Below are 25,501 nucleotides of genomic sequence, written 5' to 3'. Positions count from 1 at the left end.
TTCCCCCCATTATTACATATGAACTAGACCAGGATAAAATGTTTTATCATGAAACATCTTGAAATGCCCTATCAAATGTAGTGGACCAAATAATATTTATATTGCACTAATGCCTAGGAGCCCCTATCGTGGAGCAGGGCCTCAGTGTGCTAGGCACTGTATAAACACAAAGATGGCCCTGCCCCCAAAGAGTTTACAGTCTGAGTAAGGGAAGTGCCTTCTCGATTGGAAATACATAGTAGCAACAAGAGAACCCACTCAAGTGAATGTTTAACCGATTTTCATTCTATGGCATGGGGTGCAACTGCAGAACTGTCCTTTCCAAAAGATTCAATTTCTATTCTAGGCAGCAGACAGCACCTACCCCTTCCACCTGCCCCCAGCGAGGGCACCACAAATGTTGAGAATAAGAAAGGAGACACCGAGATTCTTAATGTGAGGCCTGGAGGTGGAAGGAGGGGGATATGCCTGGAGAGAAAAATGAGGTTTGCAGACAGATGGATGGGCTGTAAAAGAACAGGAAGGAGAGAGGAGTTTGGGAGCAGGAATTAGAGAGAGAGGCCAGGCCTCAATTCGGAGAAGCACTTAAGCATATGCTTAAGTTCTTTTCTGAATCGGAGCCTCATGGAACAGAGAGATGTTAAGCCAGGAAGAGATGGAGGAGGGAGACAGGACTGGAGAAGGAAAGGCATGAAAGAGGAAAGTAAAGAGAAGGTAAGAGCCTAATTACGATTTCTCATTCTCTCTTTTGGTCCCATTCCCTTCATTCCTTGCCCCTTTCCCCATAATCAGCTAGATCTCCTCATCTGCAGAGACAACCAAGGAACATTTCTCACTGAAGCTGACTTCAGTGTTGCCCCATACGTTTGTCAGTAACCTGTACAGCTCAGTCAGCCATTTCTTCCCTATGGTGCTGCTTTGGCTGTCAGTGTGTAGGCCGGTTCCTTGGTGTTCAGCAAGGCCATGGGTTGAACTGGTATATAAATCCTGGCCAGTTTCTGCACACTACTGTTTGCAGCCTTAATGCTATTTAGTCACTTTCCATGTTCTTAGCAGCGAATTGATTTGACAAATCATTGGATCTTGTGTCTCAAAGTCTGTCTGTCTCCCTGCAGGTATAAGATAACCGATATTATTGGGAAGGAAGAAGGACTTGGAGTGGAGAACCTCCGAGGATCTGGGATGATTGCAGGAGAATCATCATTAGCCTATGAGGATATTATCACCATCAACCTGGTAATCCCCAACTGCTTTCTCTTCTTGCAACTTCATCTCCTATTTCAGCTGAAAATTTGACCGTGGAGTTCAGAATGTACATCTAGGGTCAGACCAACAGCTGGTGTAAATTGGCATATTCCTATGGATTTAGTAGAGCTATACCAATTAATAGCAGCGGAGGATCTGGCTGCTAAAACGTTTTCTTTTTGAAACAGCGAGGTGCATTTCAGAGTATGTTTTTAAATGCATTTGAAAAGCAAAGCAGCTCTAGTTTGACTTAGTGGTCTGTTCAATTAACAAGCTATTGCTTTTTTTATTTTATAAAACATATTCATCGTTCATTTTTAAATGAAATCTTAGATTCTGGAGCACAGTTCTACACTGAGGGGTGGATTCTGTGGCCACAGAATACACAGGGGCCTGAAGTAAACACACCAGACTGCCTGGGTCGATGCATTTTTGGAGGTACGATAGGATATGAAGCAAATGTGATTTGTATTTGTAGGTAACGTGTCGGGCGATTGGAATTGGGGCCTATCTTGTCCGGCTAGGACAGAGGACTATCCAAGTAGAGAACTCCCATATAATCCTGACTGGAGCTGGAGCCCTCAACAAAGTAAGTTCAATGCATCAGAATTCAATTTTGATCATGCTCTTTGGTGTGGACTGTATGAAATGAATGCGTGCTTCTGTGCGACAAGCCTCTTCTCACACAACCGACCCCCACTACAATTGGCATGATTTGGCCCATTTATTGTCTGCAGAAAAGTCAGACTGTATGGATCAGGGAGACTGAATTCCCTTCTCAGTCCTATGGACAGTGCCTGCAGTCCAGGGCTGAGTCATGGGGCAGTATGTGGGATGCTTGCACTACTGCTGCCTGTGCTGGACCTGTTTTGTGGCTAAAGTAGTTCAATCTCCAATATTTTGCACCTAAATTCACTGAAAGAAAATAAAATCGAATGTGGATTTTTAGGAATGATGCTGTATTTGGGCTGAGAGAATGTCATCTCCCGACCATAATCGTCTGCAATATTGCCATTGTCTGCCTGAATCCAGTCCATATTTTCCATAGACAGCATTCTGCTACGTGGCAGTTCCTGTTTGGAGTGTGCTCTAGCTCAGGTTTTCTCTCTCACTCGCTTGCTTGTGAGTCTGTTCTTGGCTGCTGTCTGTGTGCGCACAGTGGGCAGAATGTTGAAACAGAACAGCTGTGTTTAAAATGCGTTCCCCCAATAGGGCTGAGGAAACGTAATAGTTAGAGGTTTGCAGACCTCTCCAGTTTTTTTTTTTTTTTCCCCTGTTCATAAAATTAGTCCATTTGAGCAATTTTTGGTTGAATTGAAACCCAGGATGATTTTTTTTTACAAGGATGACCCAGTTAATAAAAACAGGCAAAATGTAACCAGTGACTATGCTGGTCAAAGAGATACTGACCCATATAGGAAGGCTTTGTACTCAGTCTTCCATTGATTTCAGTGGGCTCATGCTGGGTTGCCCATCATGTTCTCGCTGAAGGAAAGCCTGTGTTATGTAACTGATACATTATCCCCCAAAGGTACATTAGGGGAAGGTCCTGAGAATCTGAGTCCCTTGATCAAGAGGGCCCCGTCATGGAGGAGCAGGTGAACCCTGCGTGACATTGCACTCTATATGATTTTAGCAAAATATGCTACTGAGTGTGAATAGAACGTAACTGGAATGTGCTTCATGCAAAAGGTCTCTTGTAAGGTATCATTACAAAGCTGATGATCTACTGAATGTGTTCATCCTATTTATATGAATGTATCATTCTTCTACCTGAAACTAGAAATATGAAATAACTCTGAGCACCTATTGTAATTATGCAAAGTGTGGGACATTAATGGTGGTTTGGAATCTTGATGGCTCCCATTAACCAGGACAATTGACTGTAGATGGCTCTGTTTTACTTGCAAGTCTTCCTGTATACTTGTGTGGTGGCAAGTGGGTAATGAAGTCTTACAGTGACATGTAATCATGTCACCTGAACTGGAATCCATCGTTAACTTGGTGTTTTTCCATTTAGAAGGAAGGGTGGGAACCCAGAGAGGGACAAAGGATTCCCGCCTTATGCAAAAGATATATAAGTGGGTGGAACAGAACAAAGGGGGCATGTGATGCGGTACATGACTCACCACCTCTGGCGCTTCCCGCTGATTGCTCCGGGTATCAGCTCATCAGCTGCGGCGTGCCCTTGACACATAGTGCCTCGCCCATCATCTGCTCTGCTGCCCTGGGACCCACGTTGCTCCCTGCTCGGCAGCGTCCTCTTCAGGACACTGCCCTCCGGCAGTCCCCACTACTCCAGTCTCACCCCCTTCCGGGGGGGGGGGGGGGAAAGGGGTTAACAGCAGTCCTTCGGCCTACACCTGCCTCAGTGGCCAACCACAACCCTAAAGTCTAGCCCCTGCTTTCAGGAGCCAACTGCAGCCTATCTCGGCCACACTCCTCTGTGGCCAGGTGCAGTATAAAGAGGGGCAGGGGGGACCCAGGCCCACCCGCTACTCTGGGTCCCAACCCAGGGACCCTCTAGCGGAAGCCTCTCTCTGCTCTCCTTTGCTCCCCTCTTGTCCACCTATTTTCTCTGGGCCACTTCCCCTTTGGCCCTTTTTAGCAGGGGCCACAGCCTGGTAGGTAACTGGGCTGGAGCTCTCCTCTGCTCCCCCAGAGCCTGCCCAGCACTGCTCTGTCCAAGGTGCTACCTCTTTACCTCAGGAGCCAGTCCTCCTCCCTTGCTAGTCAGGGAGTGACTCCCTTCTCCCCTGCTAGGCAGCCTTTATATAGGACCCAGCCTGGCCCTGATTGGCTGTCTCTCCCTTGCCCTGATTGGCTCTCCAAAGGCCTTTGCTGATTGGCTGCTGGCCTGCACAGCCTCTCTGGCCTGTTCCAGCCCTTTTTCTCAGGGGGTCGGGCAGCTGCCCCACCACAGGGTGGCAATCATGAGAAATCCCCTAGCTACCACCTGAGCTGAAACAAGAGTTATGCCAGGGGAAAGGATTGTGCCCAGACTAGGAAGGCATCCAGTCTGTGATAGAAGCTTCTTGAAACATCTGAGGGTGAGATTTTATCTGTATTCATTTTCTTACTGTATTAGGCATAGACTTGCGTGTTCTATTTTAGTTTGCTTGGTAATTCACCTTGTTCTGTCTGTTACTACTTGGAACCACTTAAATCCTACTTTCTGTATTTAATAAAATCACTTTTTACTTATTTAACCCAGAGTATGTATTAATACCCGGGGGGGAGGGGCAAACAGCTGTGCATATCTCTCTATCAGTGTTATAGAGGGCAAACAATTTGAGTTTACCCTGTATACGGTTTATACAGGGTAAAACGATTTATTTGGGGTTTGGACCCCATTGGGAGTTGGACATCTGAATGTTAAAGACAGGAGCACTTCTTAAGTTGCTTTCAGTTAAGTCTGCACCTTGGGTGCATGTGGTTCAGACCCTGGGTCGGTGTTGGAGCAAATTGGTGTGTCTGGCTCAGCAAGATGGGGTGCTGGAGTCCTAAGCTGGCAGGGAAAGCAGGGGCAGAAGTAGTCTTGGCACATCAGTTGGCAGCCCCAAGGGGGTTTCTGTGAACCAACCCGTCACACCCTGTACATGGGGTGTCTTGTTGAATCATCACGTCACCTGCTGGGCTGTGCTAGCCGGCCTTGCTTACTGGGTAGCTCAAACTGTTCAGAGAGTGGAAAGGAAGTTGGGATGGGCAGTTGGGTCAGTAGGGCCTTTTCAGAAGATAGAACGTTTCCAGGGTTCTCTTAGTTTGGAGGACTGACATTTTGGAAGGTGTGGGTCCCAGTCACCTTAATCCTCCTCCCCATCCCCATGGTGGTGTGTTAATATTGATGGAATGCTTTAGCATGTTCACATGAGAGGGGCTGTGTTCATAATGATCATTATTAAAGGGATGGGCACTCAGATATTTTAGTGTCATTTTTAAAACTTTAAGCTGCAAGGAAACGTCTTCTCTTCCAGTGCACCAAGTGGCTCGTGTTTCTTCCCAAGAGATGATTTTCCCTCCCTGCTGCCCCAGCTCCATTAATATCATGACCCCCAGCCCATAACCCAGCATGAGCCAGGGTCACTCTGCCATTGTTCCTCCCATTGAGGGCTTGGTTTACGTGGATGTGAGGCTTGTGCAGGCCCGAGTGTGTCTCTCCATTGTGCAGCTTTGTGGTTGGATGCTCTACGGCACCTGGGGTGGATGCACTTAAGCACAAGCTGCATTTCAGTGTTTCAAGGAGTGTCTGGCAAATAAGGGCAACTAAAAGGAAAATAGCCTCTCATTGGATAATTGGGCTCTGCAGAGAATTAAGCGGTGTTCCTATCACCTCTGGGACACGCCAGCCTGAGCAAGCCCTTATACAGGCACACCAGTGTAGGAGCGAGGGGCGTTTTAAGATCCTTTAAAAAAAGATGAGCAAATTTGGTGCTCACTGAAGTGGCATATGTTGCCTGGTTCTAGCATTTGATGCAGGCTGGTGCTGTGCAAGCTTCCCCAGGTGACACTGCCAATGCACTTAGCTCTCATCATCTGTTCTAGTCTATCTAGGTTCTTACACTGCACCCATCACCGTGTTATCTGAACACTTGGTAGTTCAGTATCTCCCCTTGTTACTCCACTCCAGTGGGTCCCGCCAGCTCTGGCAATAGTAACGTTGTACCTGAAACTAAACCATGTATCTGAACACTCCTGGCTTTGGGAGGCTTGGAATCTAGACTCGCACCTGAATTTGGTGCAGTGTGACTCCCTGATAACTATGATCCTGATTCTCCCATCTCTACTGTTCCAGTCATGGGCCATGAACAGGGACAGCTGTGTGTGTGTGAGCTATATTGGACGTGGATAAATGTCCACTGGGGCTTAAACTGAGATGACCAAACCCATTCCACTTGAGATTTTAAACAGGGTTTGAACCAAGAGTCAAAGGCTAATTCTCTTAAATCACTGTGCCACCAGAGCAGTGGCTGTTTCAGATTTATGCTCAGTATCCCACTTCTTATGTGCAGAGGAGAGAAACAGTTTGCCCTTGAATTCCAGAGGGAGAATTCATTTGAATTTTCCTTTGGCTGATAGGCCGTGCGCCCGTTAGCCAGGGACTGATTAAACAGTATCTTCTCTTGTAGCAGTGGAGAAGCTACTTTGTGGCATGAAGTGTCATATAAAACTCTAGAAGGATATTTGTATCCATTTTAGTTTTGCCTTTCAGTGATAAGCAAATGAGACTTACTAATGCTACTTATGTGGGATGGCTGGATTGAGGAGTGCCCTTTGGAGCAAAAACAAAGCATTTCCTTATGAGAGTTACAATAAAAGATTTACATCATCCCTTGCTCCAGTCAGGAGAGCTAGTGATTAAGGAATTTAAGTGATCACATACATTGGTGACTGACACCAACATAAGAACCTAGATAGATTAAAAAGACGCTGCTTCTTTGCATTACAGCTGGGAGTGAAAATTTTCCAACATAGTCAAATATAAGTAATACTTTGTCTTTTTGCTATTAACTATCAGCCACATATTCCTGGAGATTTGGGACAAAATTTACAGTACTAACTTACATGCTAGTGTTTTTGTAGATGATACTGGAGATAAGTTACTTATATGCACTCTCATATGTGTACACACACAGAGAGACAGACAGACACAGTTTTCAAAATGTCTTCTTCCTCTCCTGGCTCTAAATGTTCACTTTGCTTCTTGGGTTATAAGGTGCATATGGAGATTCCCACAGACATGGAAGTGTCTTGGCTTCCAGAGAAGCAGTATTTTTGTCTGGAAAGTTGTTTCATTTGATTCTTGCTACAAAATGCTAGGATCTTTTTCATTAAAAAAAATTGTGAAAAATAAAACACACTACCTCATCTGTTGCTGATCTTGTTCATTTTAATTAGGTAGAGCTAGCCCCAGGGGTTGGGTGTAGAGGGAAAGGTCTAGCTTGCCAAAAGCAGCCTGCAGCCTATAACTTAGACAATGGGCTGAAATACATTATCATTTTTAGCTGAAGGGAATGATCAGTTCTGGAGGTTATCTAATCATGTGCTGGCTGCTTTGCTATGTCCGTGTCAGTGCTCTTTAAGTATGGAGTCAAATCACCATAAGACACCAGATTTCGTGCAGATTCATTAAGGATGCTATCAACCTCTTCGCCCACCAGATGTGAAAAAGGAAACTGTACCACAGCTTCTCTTTATCTCTCTTCTCCCCCCATCCCCACCCCCACATCATGATGAATCTGCCTTCATTTACAGCCCAGACTCATGTGCATATGAAACGTATGACGGTCTAAATTGGGAAGGATGCTATGTGTGGGGGTTCCAGGACCATGTCTTTTCTGTACCCCCTTTTGTCTTCCCCATCAGCAGGCGGTGGGGAGGTGGAAATGACATTTTATTCCGTGTGTGTGCGTGTGCGTGTGTTGAGCCCATTGACCCCCCTGAAAATTGAAATAATGATAATGCGCATCTCCTGACTGCATCAAAGTATCAGCACATCAAAAGCCAGGAGGCATGAAATGCAAATGATAAAGTGAAAGCAGATGGATTGTGCATGATCGCCTGATGCCCAATGAATTTTAAAAGGTGCCAGTTCACATGGGGAGAAGGGCTGAAATAAACACGTTATCCCTGCAATTTTTTTTTTTTTGTTCTTGCCGCTCACTCCTGACAATATTTTTTCACACTTCAGTGAGCACCCACTCCATCTCTCTCTCTCTCTCTCTCTCTGTCTACCTCGCACACGTCTCGGGTCATGTCGCTGCAGCTCCGGTGGAAATAATAAGATATAAACCACGAGGTTGTTATTTGCATAGAAATAGCATGGAGCCCCAGGCAGCATGGGAGAAGGACACAGAGATCATTTGTCTAAAATTTTAATGAAAACTTTTGCTGAGGCAGATTTTTTTTTTTTAACTTTTCCTTCCTCCCAACCATCCCCTCCCCCCACCTTCCTTTCCTCGTCACTGGCCTAACATGGTGTGATTTCAAATGAGGTAGATAACATGCTGTCTGTCGTACTGGTGGAATGCAGTAACATGTAAATTTCAATTTGTTTCCCTTTAATAGAAGTAAGGCTGAAGAGCCTTGCACTCCTAATTTAATGCATTGCATACACGGCTCAAGCCTTTATAACTGCACTCCATTTCAGTGCACACCTGATGTTCCCAATCCTTAGCTGACCTGTTTATAATTAGTTTGCATCTCTGTGTTTTTGTTTTTCTTCTAATGGGATTCTCAGCATTTTGACTGTACATCACTGTTTATACTAACAGTATAAACAGTGAGCTCTTAGCTATGGACTTGAGTTTGGGGGGGAGGGGGGTGGTAATAGAGGCTAGATTGGGGCTTGAGAATTGGGCCGAGACTTGCAAAGTGACTAGTGATTTAAAATGCCTCTGTTAGTGGAGTGCATGCCTTGGGACACCTTAAGGGGCACTGATTTTCACTGGGAGGGTGCTCAGTGTTTTCTGAAACCTTTGGTTTCTAGATGCTGTGGCAATGGGGACTAGGAGTGAAGAGTCAATTGGGCAGGAATGTGACCAGGTGTACAGAATTATGCAACATCCAGGGTGGGAACATTAGCAATTGCCATAATGCATCACACCAATGATCCATCTAGTCCAGGATCCCATCTCCCACCAGGGTCAGTACCTCATAGTAGAGAACTGTGGAATAATCTGCCTATAGAGAGAGTTTCTTCCTGACTCCCATCACTTAGAGGTTGGCTTGTGCCCTGAAGCCTGAGAGATGTATATCCCTTTCAGAGATGAGAATAAAAAGATTAGAACTTTGGGGTATCTATATATAAACATTTAAGCTTTTTTTTTTTTTTTTTTTTTTTTTTTTTAAACCCACTGACTTTTTTGCTGAAAGCTATAGACCTATGTGAACTGTAGCCCTTTAACTTGGGAGGAAAGGGAGGTGTTCATGTCAACTTTACTTGCTTCTGATCTATGTGACATCTGCCCCACAACTTACACCAGCTGGGAATCTGGTTCTGGCTCTACCACTGATTCACGGTGTGACCCCAGGGAAATCGGAATGTTTGCGTAGCAGTGGTCACAAAACCAGAGGGTCTTTTGAAAGCAAACATTTTAAAACAATTCAGGGTTCTCCTAGAATATTTGCAAGGGCTGACTGTTTAGTGGGCAGATGATACATTGACATGGATGTCCCACACTTGATGTGGTTAGTGCCTGGTAACGTCCTGAGTGCTCTCAGCTACCATAGAGTGAATCATTACCCCGTGGCTGGTTAGGTTGTTGTAGTCATCACTTGATTTTTTTTTTTTAAACTGTCTTTGGTCCAGGCTTCCTAGATCACTGGCATTTCTCCTTACTTTCAAGAAGGGAGGATGGAATGACAGTGCTCTGCTCCATATATCCTTACAAATAACTTAAGTTCTAGGAGTCCCCTTGTTACAACAATGGCTAAAACGCGCCTCCCTGCCCTCAAAGGTGCGCCTCTTCCTTTTGAAGTTCTTTGCTTGTCTGTTTCCCTTATTGTATTTGCTTTATACCAGACCTATCCCGATCAGATAGGGCAGTAGATGATCCTAAGAGGGAAGCAAAGAAACCACAAGACCTTTTTCCAAAGAAAAATACTCCTTTTACTTTGAGGCATGTTGATACTTTTCCCTTGTAAGGAAAGGTTCCTGAGCCTTGAAAACAAGAGCGCAGAGAGACGTAGCACAATCTTCCCTGGAACTCATAATAAAGGCTGAACTTGACGTATAGTGAACATTGCAAAAGCACCACGCTGCACATTTCAGCCCATTGAGTGCCCAATTTCGAAAGCCCCCATTGGCAGAGCAGTGTGGGGGAGTCTTGAGAACGTCTGCTTGGGCTGGGCTTAAGCCATTCCCTGAATTCACTCAATTAAAATAAATAATCATGAATTGCTGAAACTGAAGTATGTTCTGATCACATACAAAAGATAAGGAGAGTAGAAAAAAATGGCCTCTTATTCTGCAGTTTTATTACATGCTTTCAATGAAGTTTAGGTTAGTCCCTAAATTATGGTATAGTTATAGAGAAAATAAAAAAAAAAGCACCCACATTTAGTGTCTAGCAAGAGCAGGATTCAGGTATATGGAGATTCATTGGGTACTAGATTAATAAAATGGCCTTTCATCTCTGGACAGCCTAACATAAATCTCTCTAATGTTACATACAGGTCCATGAGCAGCGCACTTAGCTGCTTTGTTTTTTTGCACCATGGAATGCGTGCAGATATGTTGAGTCACCTGCATGCCAAAGGAGTTCCCAGTGAGTAGAGCAATGACCAAGAAATTTGCATCAGCTCTGGGCAGTATTCGTATTGTATGGCTAAATACCTGTAAATACTCATTATACTTATCAGGCTAGTGAATTTGTGTGGCAGCACCTCCTAGTGGACATTATCAGACCTGCTTGCTTGTATATTATAGGCCTTATTTATTAATAATTAGTAGAGATTCTCTTTTAGAATCTCTACTAGTTATTAGCAGTTCTGCAGGAGAATCTGAATTCTGTCCCCATCAAATTCCAAATGCTCTAGTGGGCCAACGATCTGGTACGTTATTATCTTTTCATTTCGGTGAATATCGTGTGTACGCACAAAGTTTTGTTTCTTTATTTTAATGAGTGCTAATCTCGTTGGTTTGGTCTGTCATGAAGATCCAAAATGTAACTTGATTTGTATTATTTTAAAAGAAAGAAGTTAACTACAAGGCAGGTGTAGGAGCTTTTACCTGGCCAATATAACCTGCTGTCAGCAGGTGTCAGTACACAGGTGTAAAGAGAACGGATGGACAGTCAGAAACAAAGCAAATGCAAAATGTTTAAAGCAAAACTGAAAATCAGGACAGAAGGTCAGAAGATCTGGGCTTTAGATCCATTTCTGCCACTGACTCACACTGTGACCTTGGCTATATCATTTAACCTTTTTGCAAAATGGGGACAACAAGAGTTACCCAATTTGCAGGAGGGGTTGACAGCTTAATTCATTAATATTCGTTTATAAAGTACATTTTGCCCCTCAGATGGACAGTGCTACACATATGAGATCATTATTTAGAGTTACATGGAGAGGAGCACCTGCCAGCCCTGCTGCATTTACAGTCCAGCCAACATTTTGCATATTCCTCCAGCTTTATGGGGCTTTGTTACTTGGCTGTGAAAATTCACTCCAAGACTGAACTGTGTCTACAAGTACTTGGCCTGGGAATGATCTTATTTTAAGTATCTGTTCAGATGCTGCATTTTACAGCTGGAAAAGTCCAATAATCACCCCCCAAGAAATTAAAAACAAGCAGTTTCTGAGCATGCCGATTTGTTTGGATTTTTCTTCAACTCCAATTAAAAAGGCTGTGGGGGTGCAGGAGAGAGATTAATGGAAACTTTACAGTTTGCTAATTCACAATTTGCATTTTGAATATCTTAGAAATAAACTTAAAAAGAGAGAAGAATGCCACTGCATGTCCGATGACCTTTCTTGAATGCAGCTTTTATTAACACAGACACAGTGCACGGGCATGGCAAAGCCATTAACATGATAGGTATCATATTGTGTCATGATAGGGTAGTATATGTGTCAATCATGTGCCTAAGAATGAGTCCCTGGGGACTTGTTGATACAACAGGACATAATAGCTCTGAGGATTGGTTTGACAATCTGCATTTAAAAAAAAAATCCCTAACAACCCCTTTGCATACATCCATAAGGGAATATCCCTGCATTTTAGACTCATCTCTGAATTGTCCGAACTTTGGTGGGTTGACGTCAAACCAGCGTTGTTATTTCCATGTAGTTCTGTGAGGTGTGATTTGTGGAAGTCTAGGGCGCAATACATTTGAGATAACACAAGATAGCTTCATCTGGTGGTCTCAGTCCCCATAATGTGGGGTGATTGACAGTCTCTGCTGAGGAGGGGCCTGGAACTGGACTAACGGGTGGTGTTGGATGTCAAGACTGGCAGAACTTTGTGGGAGGCCAGGGCTGGAATCACCAGGCGAGCTCTGGGTCAGGATTTGAGAGGAATAGGCTGAACTGCTCTTCTGGTACTGTGCTCACACACAAGTGTAGCAGGTCAGGACTGAGGTTCATTGGCAGAGCTGTGCAGGGAGGAAAAGGAAGTTTACACTGTCTGTCTTGTACCACTGCTCAATCTTTCAGTATCACAAGCACTCTTACTTACCCGCCAGTTTCACAGTGTGAAAAAAATAAAACCCCCTTTGGATACACTGTTGTTAGTTTAGGGGAGAGCGGGGTTGGGTTTGGTTTGGTTTGGTTTGATTTTTTTTTTTTTTTTTTTTTTTTTTGCTTTCAAATATGGACTGTGCAAAGCTCTTGTCCTGAGAAACGAGGCAGGGATGTCTTGGTGTCTGCTCAAGTTGACTCCAGTCTTGGGATTAGATCAAAGCAATCATGTGAGAGCAATCATGTGAGTTAGAACAGCAAGTGCCATCCCTGTCATTCAAAGAAGCATTATAATTATTAATGCATGATATGAATCTTTCTGTAGTGGCGCAGCAAGACTATTAGGCGGATACGTATGGGCGCAGTGTGTTTGAGAATGCTAATCAAAGAGGGCCTAAGAAATGTCAAACGGAAATTGACACTCCACCAGCATTAAACATTAGTCAGTACCTCTTGTGAATCTCACCAAGGTTACCCTGTTCTTGGCTCAGGGTGGTGGGGGAAGGAGGAGGGGCTGCTGGCTCTGTGTGTTGGATGGATGCATTAGAGGAGGCTGTGGGAGCAACAGAGTGATTTGCCTAGGGGAGGGGGTTTTGGTCACTCAACCATCTTGGAGGAGGTGCAGAATCTCGGTGTGCTACTGAACTGCACTGCGCCTCTCCACCGCAGACCGTCATTACTCTCAGCCCCAGCAAAGTCAGTGTGTGTTGAGAGCCCGAATCTGAGTACAGCGCAGGCAAGGGAGGCATTGTCAATTACACAGTGTTGGTGATAGGGGGAGAGAGTGTCTTGTTCTTTTTAAATCACCCCTTGAGGGGCACTGGAAGCTTTTCCTTTTTAGGTAGGTTGGGTCCATGTTGTATTGGCCCACTAGGTATATGTTGCAGTTGGCCCCCTTGGTAACACAAAGGTTCTCAGCTCTCTGCAGAGAAATGAACATAAGCAGGACAGATGCTTGGACTTCAGGCAAATGCAAGTGTTTTCAAAAAAAATAAACACCTCTCTCCATTTATTCATTTTATTTTTAATTGCCTTGTTTTAAGTGGTTATATTTGTATATTGTTCCCATTAGAGACGATTTACATTCCAGACATCCCATTAACAGTCCCTTTATGTTTGCTGAGGGAAGAAAGTCTAATAGATTTCTGTTGACTTTTTAATTTTCCTTTGCACAAATATCTATCACTTTTAATATGGATCTCTGTTAGCACATCTATATGTGCATAAAGCTGCGCAGATACCTGCATTTATATGTGGATGTTTATTCCCGTGAATAGGGGCTGCTACCTCTAGCATGCTGGCCCACATTCTCCCTACCTGAATTTCCCTCTGTAGTTTCCAGTGAACATGTTGTGTAGTGTTGCTGTGCTCTTTTAACCAGTTCCAACATTTCACCCCAATGGTGACTGAATTACAGGGACTGGTGGCCTTCAGAGAACATCTTCACCGCAGAGTTGTGTGATTGGCACCCAGCTGTGCTGAGTGTGGGTGTGCAAAGCCATACCTGAGTCACTGTCTCCTCACTGGGGCTGTACATGTGTGTTGCTAGATGGGGGCATAGCTGATGGTTCTTTGTGCTGCAGTAAGCTCAGTTACTCCGATTCTTGCTCAGTGAGTTGTGAGAGAAATTCTCTGTCTTTCTGGGTGCACGGCTATTGGTATTAGCCTGCATCCTCCCTGCAAAGTGGATGGGTTACCAACACAAGTGGAAGTGACATCTACACCTGACTTGGGTCAGCTGACTCGGGCTCACGGGGCTTGGGCTGTAGGGCTATAAAATTGCACTGTAGATATTTGGGCTTGGCCTGGAGCCTCTGCGAGGGGAGAGGATCTCAGAGCCCAGGCTTCATCCCAAGCCTGAATGTCTACACTGCTATTTCTAGCCCCGCAGCCTAAGTCAGCTGACCTGGGCTCTGAAATTCACTGCCACAAGTATTTTTCTCGCAGTGTAGACACACCCTTGGTGTGAGTTGAAAGCACTACCCAATGCTGATGGAAGGGGTTTGTGCATGGACGAGGAGACTAGAGGAACAGCTCCTGAGAAAAAGCCTGAGGGTATGTCTACACTGCAAAAAAAACAAAACAAAAAACCCCCACCCAACCAACCTGCGGCTACGGGTCTCAGAGCCCAGGTCAACTGACTTGAGCTTGCACTATGGGCTAAAAATAGCAGTGTTAGACGTTCTTGCTTAGCTGGAGCTTGGGCTTCTGGTGCTCTGCACCGAGGGTATAATAGGCAGGGTGGCGCGTCAGTTCCTTCTTACCGCCGCACCGGAACTCTCCACTGTCCGAAGCTGATCCCTTCTCTTCTTCCTGTAATGTGTATATAGTCTTAGGTGCGTTAGTCTTAGGTTTTTGATGCTGGTTAGTGTTTTGGTCATTTCCCAGGGACTTAGATTATGCCCAAGACACCAGGCTTCAAAAACTGTAGTCTCCTGCCCCTGGTCTTCTCTAGTCAGCGACAACCACCAGCACTGCCAGAGTGAAAAGGAGAGGCAGGAAAGACCCTTCATCTGAGAGTAAGGGATGCGCTCTCAGACATAAAACGAAATCCACTCCTAGACATTCTAAGAGGAGAAATCCCTCCGTGACCTGTCCAAGGTGAGTCTTCACACCCGAGCTGCAGGGACTTAGCGGTATCAAGTAAACGAAACACTAGAACCTGAAGGACTGGGAACTACTGGTGCCCTCAAAACCCACCAGGTTGGAGACTCATTCATTGATGATACTGTCATGACCCTCTACTTTACCTCTACTCCGGTGGTATGGAATGACAAGAGACATCCTCCAAAGGGGCTGGTGACTTTTACTGCTCTGTGGGTCCGGGAGGATGAAGATATTCACCAATCTTCCTCATTATTGGGATCAATCCTCACCAGAGAGACACTAACACCAGTGGGAATTGAGGTCTGTGAATGGAGTCTATCTCCCAACCCATCCACTAGCCACAGTTTCCCTTCAATGGGACTGATGGAGCCGAATCTGACCTTTTCATTGCTGGGACAGTCAGACATGGTGGTGGAACCAGATTCACCTCCACTTTGAGTGATCAGCCCAGAAGGGATCAAGAATCTCCTGGAACCAGGCTCGGGCACACAAACAGGGGCCACTTCCTCAGGACTGGTGGCACCAAATGCCTTGGGCACTGCTGCAACATACTTTTGACCCCTCATATTGGTCTTATTGGGGCCCATGGGACCCCTATGCATGGTACCTGGAATCCATTTGATCCAACAGGGAGTCAGACCATCTGTCTTCTGCAAAAGGTCAACCAGAACCTCTCCTCAAGCTTGAGAAAGATGAGCTGGTACTGCCGGTACCCACAGGGATATCATCCTCCTCACCCGGTGCGGTGGTTGCTCCAGCCTCTCTATCTCCCCCAGGTGATCATAGACAATTTCAAGAGGTGTTATGGAGAATGGCGCAAGAGCTCCTAATCTCCTTTGGAGGAGGTCCACTACTCTCAACATGAGCTCCTGGATATACTACAGCCTACGGAATCCAGTTGGGTTGCACTGTCTGTGAATTAAGCTTTACTAGACCTGGCAAGGTCTATACAGCACACGGCAGTTCTCTGTGCCCCTACCCCCAAGAGGGCAGAAAAGCAATACTTTGCCCTGACTAAGGGAGTGGCATTCTTGCTCACCCACCCTGCCTCGAGCTCCAGGATGGTTCAGGAGGCCACGGAAAGATCCAGACATTGTCATCCAAGGGCCACCCCTGCAGTTAAGGAGGCCAGGCACCGTATGGAGAGGAAGGTGTTTATGTCTACCAGCCCTCCGTTTAGAATCTCAAACTATCCATCTCACCAGATACAATTTCCTCAATTACTCTGAGCTCCTGGACTTTAGGGACAAGTTACTCAGGAGGACAGAGTTCAATTTCAAGCCTTTATTAACGAGAGCAAACTAGTGGCCAGGCTTCATTCCCTGGATGTGAGACAAGCATTGACATTTTTTCCGAAGAGAACAAAACAGATCAGAAAGTCACCTAGACTGCTCATTGCCATAGCAGAATGAGTATAAGGACAAGCCATACCCTTTTGGAGGATCTCTGTGGATCTCTGGCAGTATCTTCCTCTATCAGCTGGCACAGCTTCCTCCCCTTACAAGGTGAAGGCTCCTTCTACAAAGGGACAAGCAGCTTCCATAGCATGACTTGAAGAGGTGTCCCTGCTTGATATCTGCAGGGCAGCTACATGGAGTTCCATCCTCGCATTCGCCTAACTGCCCTGCAAATATCAAATGGGCACCTCGGAGAGATGCTACTGTCCCAAAGGACGCATCAGCAGAGGATTCTTGGACCCAGACATCCTTTGGGACAGCTGTTCTACCAGCAGCTATATCACTGGCATCCTCGTATCTCCCTCGTCTCTGAGTACTGCTTGTCAGTCACCCACATTGGGACACACATAGGGACCAGCACTCAAAGAAGAAAGGGAAGTTACTTACCTGTTTGTAATGAGTCTTAGAGGTGTGTGCTCCCTGTCTATATTCCACTGCCTGCCCTCCTACCCCTCTGCTTCGGATCATGACAAGATTCATGGTAGAGAAGAAACTGGAGAGGTGGTTGGTCCTCCCCATCCCTTATGCCTTTGGTGTGAGCACAAGGGGAGCATGGGCACAGGCATGGACCAACGCACACTGCTTGCAAGAACTTTTCGGTCTCAGGCACATGGAGTCCATGTGTACCCTTGATGGAATGCAGAGAGGGATCGCACGTCTCGAAAAACTCCAGTTACAGTGAGGTACTTAACTTCCCTTTGCTGCAGTTGTGGTCTGTGCGCTGCCTCCTCCCCACTTGCCCTCGAGCGTCCAAGTTTATTTGCTCTCTTCCCACCCCCTGTTCCCCCCCCACCTCTCCCAAAAACCAGCTCCACCATCACCAATGCTGGCGTCTGGATTTGCAGTCAGCAGCCATCTCCTATAACCATCAGGCTGTCAGCTTTGCAGCCCCTCTCCCCCTCCTGCCTCCCCCATCATTCACCAGAGGAAAAAGAGAGCTGGAGCCAGAGCTTGAAATATATCATGCAATAGTGTATCATGAATTTCTTGTGAATCACAGTGGAGAAACAGGTTTATTTATTTCAGAGACTTTAAATCAATATAAAGTAGGTCTCTTAGTTCTGAAGCTGGGATGGAGTGTGAAAAAATGAGCCCATTGTACTCTTAAAACTTTGGGGAAAGGAGATGACAGCTATATAATTCCATTTACCAGGCACTAGGGGCTTTAATGTGAAGGTGACAGGGAGCTCTTTGTGCATTTAGAGCACCATATCTTCTAAATAAAAGATCTGTAGACTTGATAGTGGAGCATAGCTCTGACTTTAATAATCTCCAAACATTAGACTGAGCCAATATGTTCCCAAGTCAGAAAGGTCCCCCACCGAACGCTCGTAAATTAAAAGTGCAGGCACTGCACACATTCATAGATTAGAAATGCAAGAGCTGCAATCCGTCTCCAACAGGAAGCCCAGATGGAGAGGAGGGGGGTGTTCATGCCGCCATGTGAATAGGATAAAGACTCGAGAAACAGGGTGTTTAGAAGCACAGCTCTCAGTTCTTCATCGTTTCAAAGAACGTGCTTCATGTTGGCATCCTAACCTAGGTCTGTTCTCTTGTATCCAGATGCCATTTATCCCATCATCTAATAAGTTTAATGTGCAGAGCAGAAGTGCTGAGTGATAAAAATGAAAGCTGTAAGATGTGCTGAGGCTCAACCACAAATAATGGTACTTTGGCTTTAAGTCAGTGCAATGTGAATTTTTGTTGAGACCTTTACTATGATCATTTCTCTTGTGTTTATTAACGCTGCTAGCTATTGTATGTGTGTGTCTTTTTCCAATTCTAATTTCTGACACACACTATATAAGCTGTGGGATATAAATTACCATTATTAATATTATTTGTATAAAATGCAGTGTTAAATTCTTATAAGCTAAGACACTCTCTCTCTCGTGTGAACATAATAGCAAGTTCAAGCACAATATTTAAGGTTGCCATAACAGTTTCCATTCTAGCCCTGTGTTCTCAGTTCCTCAGGTCTTTCATCTTTGCTCACATACACAGGCTACTAAGTTTTCAACAAAACTAGTTTTGTAGTTAACTGCCTCAGTGAGTAACAGCTCAGTTGTTGGAAATGTGTCTAAGTAAGGCTGCTGGCTGCTAAGATTTAGAGTACATGGGTGCTGGCAAAATGAACATACCTATCTTAGAGAACATGACATTTATACTAACGTTGAAGGGGAATTTTCAAAGAAGTGAAGGGCAGTTAGGTTCCCAATTCCCCTTTGTGCTTTTGAAAATCTCCCCCAAAGTCAATAAAGATACTAATTTCATTGTCATAATGGTCCATTAAATAAGTAGAAAAGAATGAAATAGATACTATGTATGTATCAATAAGGTTGTAATATAAAATACTACATTATCTGAGAAATAGTATTTGTTCATGTAATTAAAGGCTGTATTGTAATGCATGCAACATTAGATTTGGCATTTCCTTTTGAGTACTTAATTGTGCAACCGTAATGTTCTGTTAATGTAGGGTTTTTTGTATAGAGCCTATTGGATAGATTACTTCTTAGCCGTATGAAAGGTCTGTCTTAAATTAGTGAAAATATGGGGATCTGGGTGGCTTAAAGAGTTAGCACTGGGATTTGGAGCCTTTTACCTCTAGTTTGCCTTTCTGAATTTGGCCCAGATCTGTAGTGACCAGAAGTCATTGCCATCTCAAGGCCTGTATGAATGAGTTGGTGGTCTCAGTCCCGTTTCTAGCCTATTTGTAATGGATGTGCTATGAGAAGCACTGTGGTGGTATTGATGGGATGGCTATTAGTGTAAACAAAACCAGACTGGTTTCCTAGACCAAGGGAGCAGCTATCTGCTGCTGATCAGAAATGCCAGAGCTGAACTGCTGTATTAGAAAGCTGTAATTTATATATAAAATGCAAAGACAATGGCTATGGGCCATCTCTGCATTAGTCACTCACTCCCAGTAGCTTCTTTCCCCCCTTATTGCAAAGTGTGTGGGAAGGGAGCAGGGGAGGGATTGAGGAGGGGGACACAGTCTTCTGATTATTGTAGTACTTTCAATTTCTTTTAGTGTTGGGATCCAGTGCATTTTATTTTTAAGCAGACAATCTGGTTTCAGAAGTTCGGTGTCTAATGCTTCCTTGTTAATGACTATTCTGCTCTGATTATCTGCGCTATCAAATTAAGCACAAAAAGAGATGTTAGAAGTACCAGTATGCAATTATATCTGTATAATATACAGGTGCTTTTTTAAAATCAAATCCATCATCATTCGCCACTCCTCCTTACTTCTCCATACTTTCCCTGCGTCCAGTGGCTGCTGGGCTTGGGAGTTAGGTTTTCTACTGGTCCCTTAAGTGCTTGGGAACCTCTCCTCCTAGGAAGTAGCCTCTGTGCAAACTTAACCCTTCCTTGAACATGGTCAGATCCATAAAACTGCTGCTCACCATAAGATTGTTGATGCTGGCTGGTGCTGCCTTGACTCTCTCTTGAGTAATGACAGGTTTCAGAGTAGCAGCTGTGTTAGTCTGTATCTGCAAAAAGAAGAACAGGAGTACTTGTGGCACCTTAGAGACTAACAAATTTATTAGAGCATAAACTTTCGTGGACTACAGCCCACTTCTTCGGATGCATCCGAAGAAGTGGGCTGTAGTCCACGAAAGCTTATGCTCTAATAAATTTGTTAGTCTCTAAGGTGCCACAAGTACTCCTGTTCTTCTCTTGAGTAAGATGCTCCAGTCACCACCACTTCCCTCCTAGGGTATTTTAAAGCCACCTGCTTGTCTTGTCACAGAACCTCCATTGTTGGTGTTTGCTTTTTTGAATGGGTGCGTTTATGGTTTTGGATACACCGCTTGCTCCTAAGCGGCCTTTCGCACACGGGGCTTGTGTAGCATTGTCTGTCTAAATTATCTGTCAGCTTTTCTAAAGTGCACTAGTGTCTTTGCTGCCCGAGTGTCCCATTGAAGAACACCCTTAATTGCACAGGCATTGGTATTGTACTTCTCCAGCCATTTCATTCTGCTTCACCCTTGGACATTTTCTTGCAGAAACATTTATACAGTAATATACACTGCACCATTTAAAATTGTTAATTGGAGATTGAATTACTTGTCAGCCTTTAAAAATGTAGTCCTCTCAGGTCAGAGATGAGGTAGTTAGCAGGGCTAAATGGATGAGCTATTGCATTCATTTTTTCTCAAGCCAAATGATCATTGTCTATAAGCTGGCTAGCCCCTCCGTGCCTTTTAACCTCTGGCACCTTAGCTGAAATCCAGTCTGAAGCCATATATGTGAGATGAGTTGGCAGATTCTCTGCTCATTTGCAAGTAGATAGGAGAACACACACAAAAGAAGTGGGGGAAGATGGAGTCCAGTGGATTGATGCTTAAGTGCCAGGTTGTATGCTGGGAGACTGATTCTTAAAAACTCTCTCTCTCTCTCTCTCTCTCTCACACTCACACTCACACACACACACACACACACACACACACACACACACACACACACACACACACACACACACACACACACACTTACTTCCTGTAGTGCAGGGAACGTGGTAAGGTAGTTTGCTTTGTGCTTCAATGGTGATTAAACCAGAATTTAATTTTCTTTTAAAGATTGCATATACTAAAATTACTCATGCCTCCCATGGCACTCAGTCCATAGGTTAGTGCATGCTCATGTGTGTACATACATGTAATATGACACACAAATTAGGTGAGCTACTATTCATCAATATTGTTTTATATGCATCTGGGAACCATGATGCCTCTGATGACAAATACACTGATAAGTAAATATGGCCCTCACTCAGTATTATACAGTGATTACAATGGCACATAGCCTCCCAATGCTCTGCTACTTCACTCAAATGTCTGGAGCACTCGGGAAAAGGAACTGCATATTTATCTTGATCTCCAAAAAGGGATTTAAGGGCAAGAGCAGGCAGTATATTAGACTGTTTTCATTGCCTGTCAGCAGCGGTAAACCTGAGCTGTCTACAGTGTCTCTAGATAAGCAGTGGCCCGTTTTGCATGTACGTACGTGTGCGTTCATTTGAAGATAGGGAGTTAAAATTCTTTTTATTTTTATTTTCCTCTGTGGAAGGTGTTAGCGGACTTGTGCCTCACATCTGGAGGCTAGTCTTTACCTGTCCCTGAACCTACATCTTCACTCCTGGCTTCTCAACTTGGGGTAAAATGCTCGTCATGGCACAAGATTTTTTTGGGGGGGGAGATAAAGGGAAGTGGGAACCAGGAACTCCAGAGTTCAAATCTCGGTTTTTACACTGACTGCCAAGATGTTGGGCAAGTTTCTTAACCCTTCTGCCTTGGTTTCCCTGTGTGTAAAATTTGGATAATATCCTTCTCACATGGGTTTGACAAGGATTAATTACCGTTTGTAAAGAATTCTGGTGTCTGTGCCTCCATACTCCAGAAGAAAGTGAGCTTGCACCGGGCGAATGGCGCTGTGGTGTCGATGGGCGCAGAGCTTAGAGGTTTCCAGACCCCAGCTATGGTCAATTGTTGCCATGAAGAATAAGATCGGAGTACTTTAGCATAGTTTTATGATCAACAACACCTTTTGTAGTTATGCATGCTATCTAGAGTGATCGAAATCCCAGCTCTTGGCCAAATCCTGAGAGGTGCTGAGCGCTGGCAGCTCCCATGGAAGTTGACAGGAGCTGCAGTGTTGCTGAGGGTATTGACCGCCAGTATTGAACTCTGATTCTAGTCACGCACATACATGTAACAAACCACAGGATTATGGAATAATTTCAACACCTTTTTATTGGAAAGGAGACTTCAAAATAATTAAGCCCCCTACTAATTTCCCTGAAATCTTTCTGAACAAGATAGGTTACATTCCCTATGGGAAGTTTTAGACCTTCAAGTCATTTGCACACGTACGTACATGCAAAACCAGATCTGAACTTCACTTCCACAGTGACAATGCTGCCCTAATGATTCAAAATTGCTTCTATCTCTGGGTTCCCCCCCGCCCACAGCCCCATTCCCCCCAAAACTAGCTGTTTGGGGCCGGGGGTGGAGGGATTGGTTTGAATTTGTTTTAGATCTAAATGAAACAGGTATGTAATGCCCTCTGCCTGTTAGAAAGACTCAAGCCATAAAAATAACAAACGGCATGTATTTGCTAGAATGTCAAAGTTATGAGTTTATTTTGTAATGATGTGCTCCTGCCTTCATGAGGTAAACTGGCTGTGGCAGAGGTGTTATTAGTAATATGGACTCAGTGGAGCAGAAAGCTGAGTGACCGAGAGATCAGTGTATCAGTCAGTGAGAGGGCAAATGGAAAGAGACAGCAGGAGAATGAGAAAAGAGCTGCAGTGCCTGGGCTGAGATTAGAGATGGAGCCTCGGAAGAGAATTGAAAGTCCAGCAGTCACAGTTGTAGTCTTCCTTCCCGCTCCAAGGAGGCACGGGTTCTTTGTCTGTGCTCACGTGCTGTACTGGGGTTTGTGCAGGGCTGTGGTTTTTCCCCCTTCAAGGCCTAAATGTGTCAATTCCACTGCTGTGTTTTGCACAAGGGCAGCTTTGGTCTAGTGGACTGAAGACCTGGGTTCTAGTCCCCGCTCTGCCACTCCCTGGCTGTGTAACTAAAGGCAAGTCATGTAACTTCCCCGTGCCTCAGTTTCCCCATCTGTAAAAGGTGACGGGAGAGTGAATGTTTGTATAGCACTCAGGGGTCTAGAGAAGGTCCAGGTATTTATTACTGCTGCTGTTCAAAGAGCTGCCCCAGCAATGACTGTTGGAGAGGTAGGACTTGCTGGAAGGGCGGACTGGAATGCACACACAACATGGGACAGGCTGAGCAGAGGCTGTTTGTTACCCTTTCACGTTGTCTGACCCTTTCTGTTCCTCTTTTGAAAGGTGCTCGGACGGGAGGTGTACACCTCAAACAACCAGCTGGGCGGGGTCCAGATCATGCACAACAATGGCGTGACGCACAGCACTGTGAGTGATGATTTTGAAGGCATCTACACCATTCTGCAGTGGCTGTCCTATATGCCCAAGGTAAGTCTTGTTGGTGCAGCAATGCAAGGTGCCATTGCCTATACTGGCTAATGGCATTCACTTAACTCAGTTCTTTGGGGCACTGCAGAGACCACTGGAGAACTGTCAATTCCCTGTGCACATCACCCCGCTGGCAAACTGTCCATAGTAATCTGTGCAGCAGGGTTTTTACATGTAAAGTTGATTGTCTTTTATAGAAATGATGCTAAAAGTTTCCCCTCCCCAGCAAAGTTACTGTAGATGTGAGTTGCTCTGCAGCCAGGCAAATGCACAGGTCACCTGTCTTCTGGAAACAGTGGGTGGGATGAGTCAGGTGGCTTTGGTCACCTTTTTAAAATTAAATCGCGAGCCCGGTAGATGCTGGCAGCACCTGAAGCTCAAGAGTAAACCAAGTACAAAACATGCCAAATGAAGTCTCATGCAAGTGTCAACATGAACGTACCATCTTCTTCAGACCTTTGCAAAGATATTGGGATGCTGCAGTCATTGGGATTGTCTGGAAAGGGGGCGGTAACGTGCAACAGGAACTGGGATGACATCAGCCAGTTCATTTGCATTTCTAATGTTTGGTGCAGAGCCATGAATACCGCAGGACAATTTATCCCATTTTTTGTGTGTTGTTGTTGTTTGTTTTAGAGTGTATCCAGCCCAGTGCCTACCCTCACCGTCAAGGATCCTATAGACAGGGTCATTGAGTTTGTTCCCACCAAGACTCCCTATGATCCCCGCTGGATGTTGGCTGGACGTCCTAGTCCCAGTATGTACATCTTTGTCATGCAGGTGATCCCCTGCATGTGTGATAGTTCAGCTGGTTTCAAGATCTCTACTGGCATTAAAATGACAGCCAGAGCTCCAAAATATGTACTTCAGTAATGGAATTTGGCATTTACCAGTACTAAGTATTGTTATTGATAGTGCACTAATGATGCTGTATGGAATGGCTGCTGTCTACTAGCTTCAGAGCAGTGTGGTTATAATTAGAAAAGTGGGGATACTACACTAGCCACTGACTCAGTTTTAAATGGACTGAAGCCACTGCAAGGATGACCATGTCTGTAATGAATCTCTTTTATGTATTGGAAACCCTTACTCACTTGGATAATTCTTACTCATGCAAGTAACTCCATAGACTTCAGTGGGATTATTTGTGTGAGTAAGGACTAGTTGCATAAAGGTTTGTAGATTCAGGCTCTTTGTGTGTCAGATGTAGATAGAAGAAATCCAGGTGAGAAGATGATTAAAAAAACAGTAGGTTGAATTTTGGCAAACCCCAGCATTACTAAACAAAACTATTTTAATAGGTGGCCTATTGAAACCAAACTAAGCATAAAATTGTCAAAAGCACCAACATGATTTACAGCTTGCCTGCACAAACATTTACTTCTCAGCAAGCTGGGGTGTGACTCTGCCAACTGTCCACATGGACCCTGCTGGCACCCGTTAACAGTTCGTTAACTTGCTTTGATTAGTCCTGTTTCAAAGAGGACTATATCAAAGTGAATTCTTCCATCTACCTAGCTGCATATACTGGGGAGAGGTGTTGGGGAGGTATGTTGACCTAACTACATCACTCATGAAATTTTTCACAGTTGACCTAAATTTTAGGTGTAGACCAGGCCTTAGTCATTTCTGAGAATGGGACTTCAGGCCTGGTCTACACTAAAAAGTCACCACTGTGACGGGTTGGATCACAGAACCCCCCTTGGGAGCTGCCACCTGATGTGCAAAGACTACCCCTGCTCCTGTTTTCCCTGCCAGCTCAGGACTCCAGCACCCTGTCTTGCTGAGCCAGACACTCCCGTTTGGCTCCAGACACAGATCCAGGGTCTGAATCACTTGTCCCAAAGCTGCAAGTTTACCTGAAAACAGCTCACAGTAGTGCGCTTGTCTTTAGCACTCAGATGCCCAACTCCCAATGGGGTCTAAACCCAGATAAATCCGTTTTACCCTGCATAAAGCTTATGCAGGGCAAACTCATAAATTGTTCGCCCTCTATAACACTGATAGA

General features: G+C 44.8%; 1 protein-coding gene across 8 annotated transcripts in view; it reads left to right on the top strand.

The window, feature by feature from the left end:
• Positions 1-25,501, top strand: part of ACACA (acetyl-CoA carboxylase alpha) — a 199,249-nt gene that overhangs the window by 118,132 nt on the left and 55,616 nt on the right. For all 8 annotated transcript variants that reach the window (XM_065572846.1, XM_065572849.1, XM_065572852.1 and 5 more), the window contains 4 exons: positions 1,116-1,236; positions 1,724-1,834; positions 23,350-23,493; positions 24,130-24,250. In XM_065572846.1, the coding sequence (XP_065428918.1) occupies positions 1,116-1,236; positions 1,724-1,834; positions 23,350-23,493; positions 24,130-24,250 (497 nt within the window). The remainder of the gene's footprint in view (positions 1-1,115; positions 1,237-1,723; positions 1,835-23,349; positions 23,494-24,129; positions 24,251-25,501) is intronic.

The sequence above is a fragment of the Chrysemys picta genome, chromosome 19 (assembly GCF_011386835.1).
Source record: "Chrysemys picta bellii isolate R12L10 chromosome 19, ASM1138683v2, whole genome shotgun sequence".
NCBI classification, from domain to species: domain Eukaryota; kingdom Metazoa; phylum Chordata; order Testudines; family Emydidae; genus Chrysemys; species Chrysemys picta.
The sequence above is the reverse complement of the archived record's forward strand: the minus strand, read 5'-3'. Positions and strand labels throughout refer to the sequence as shown.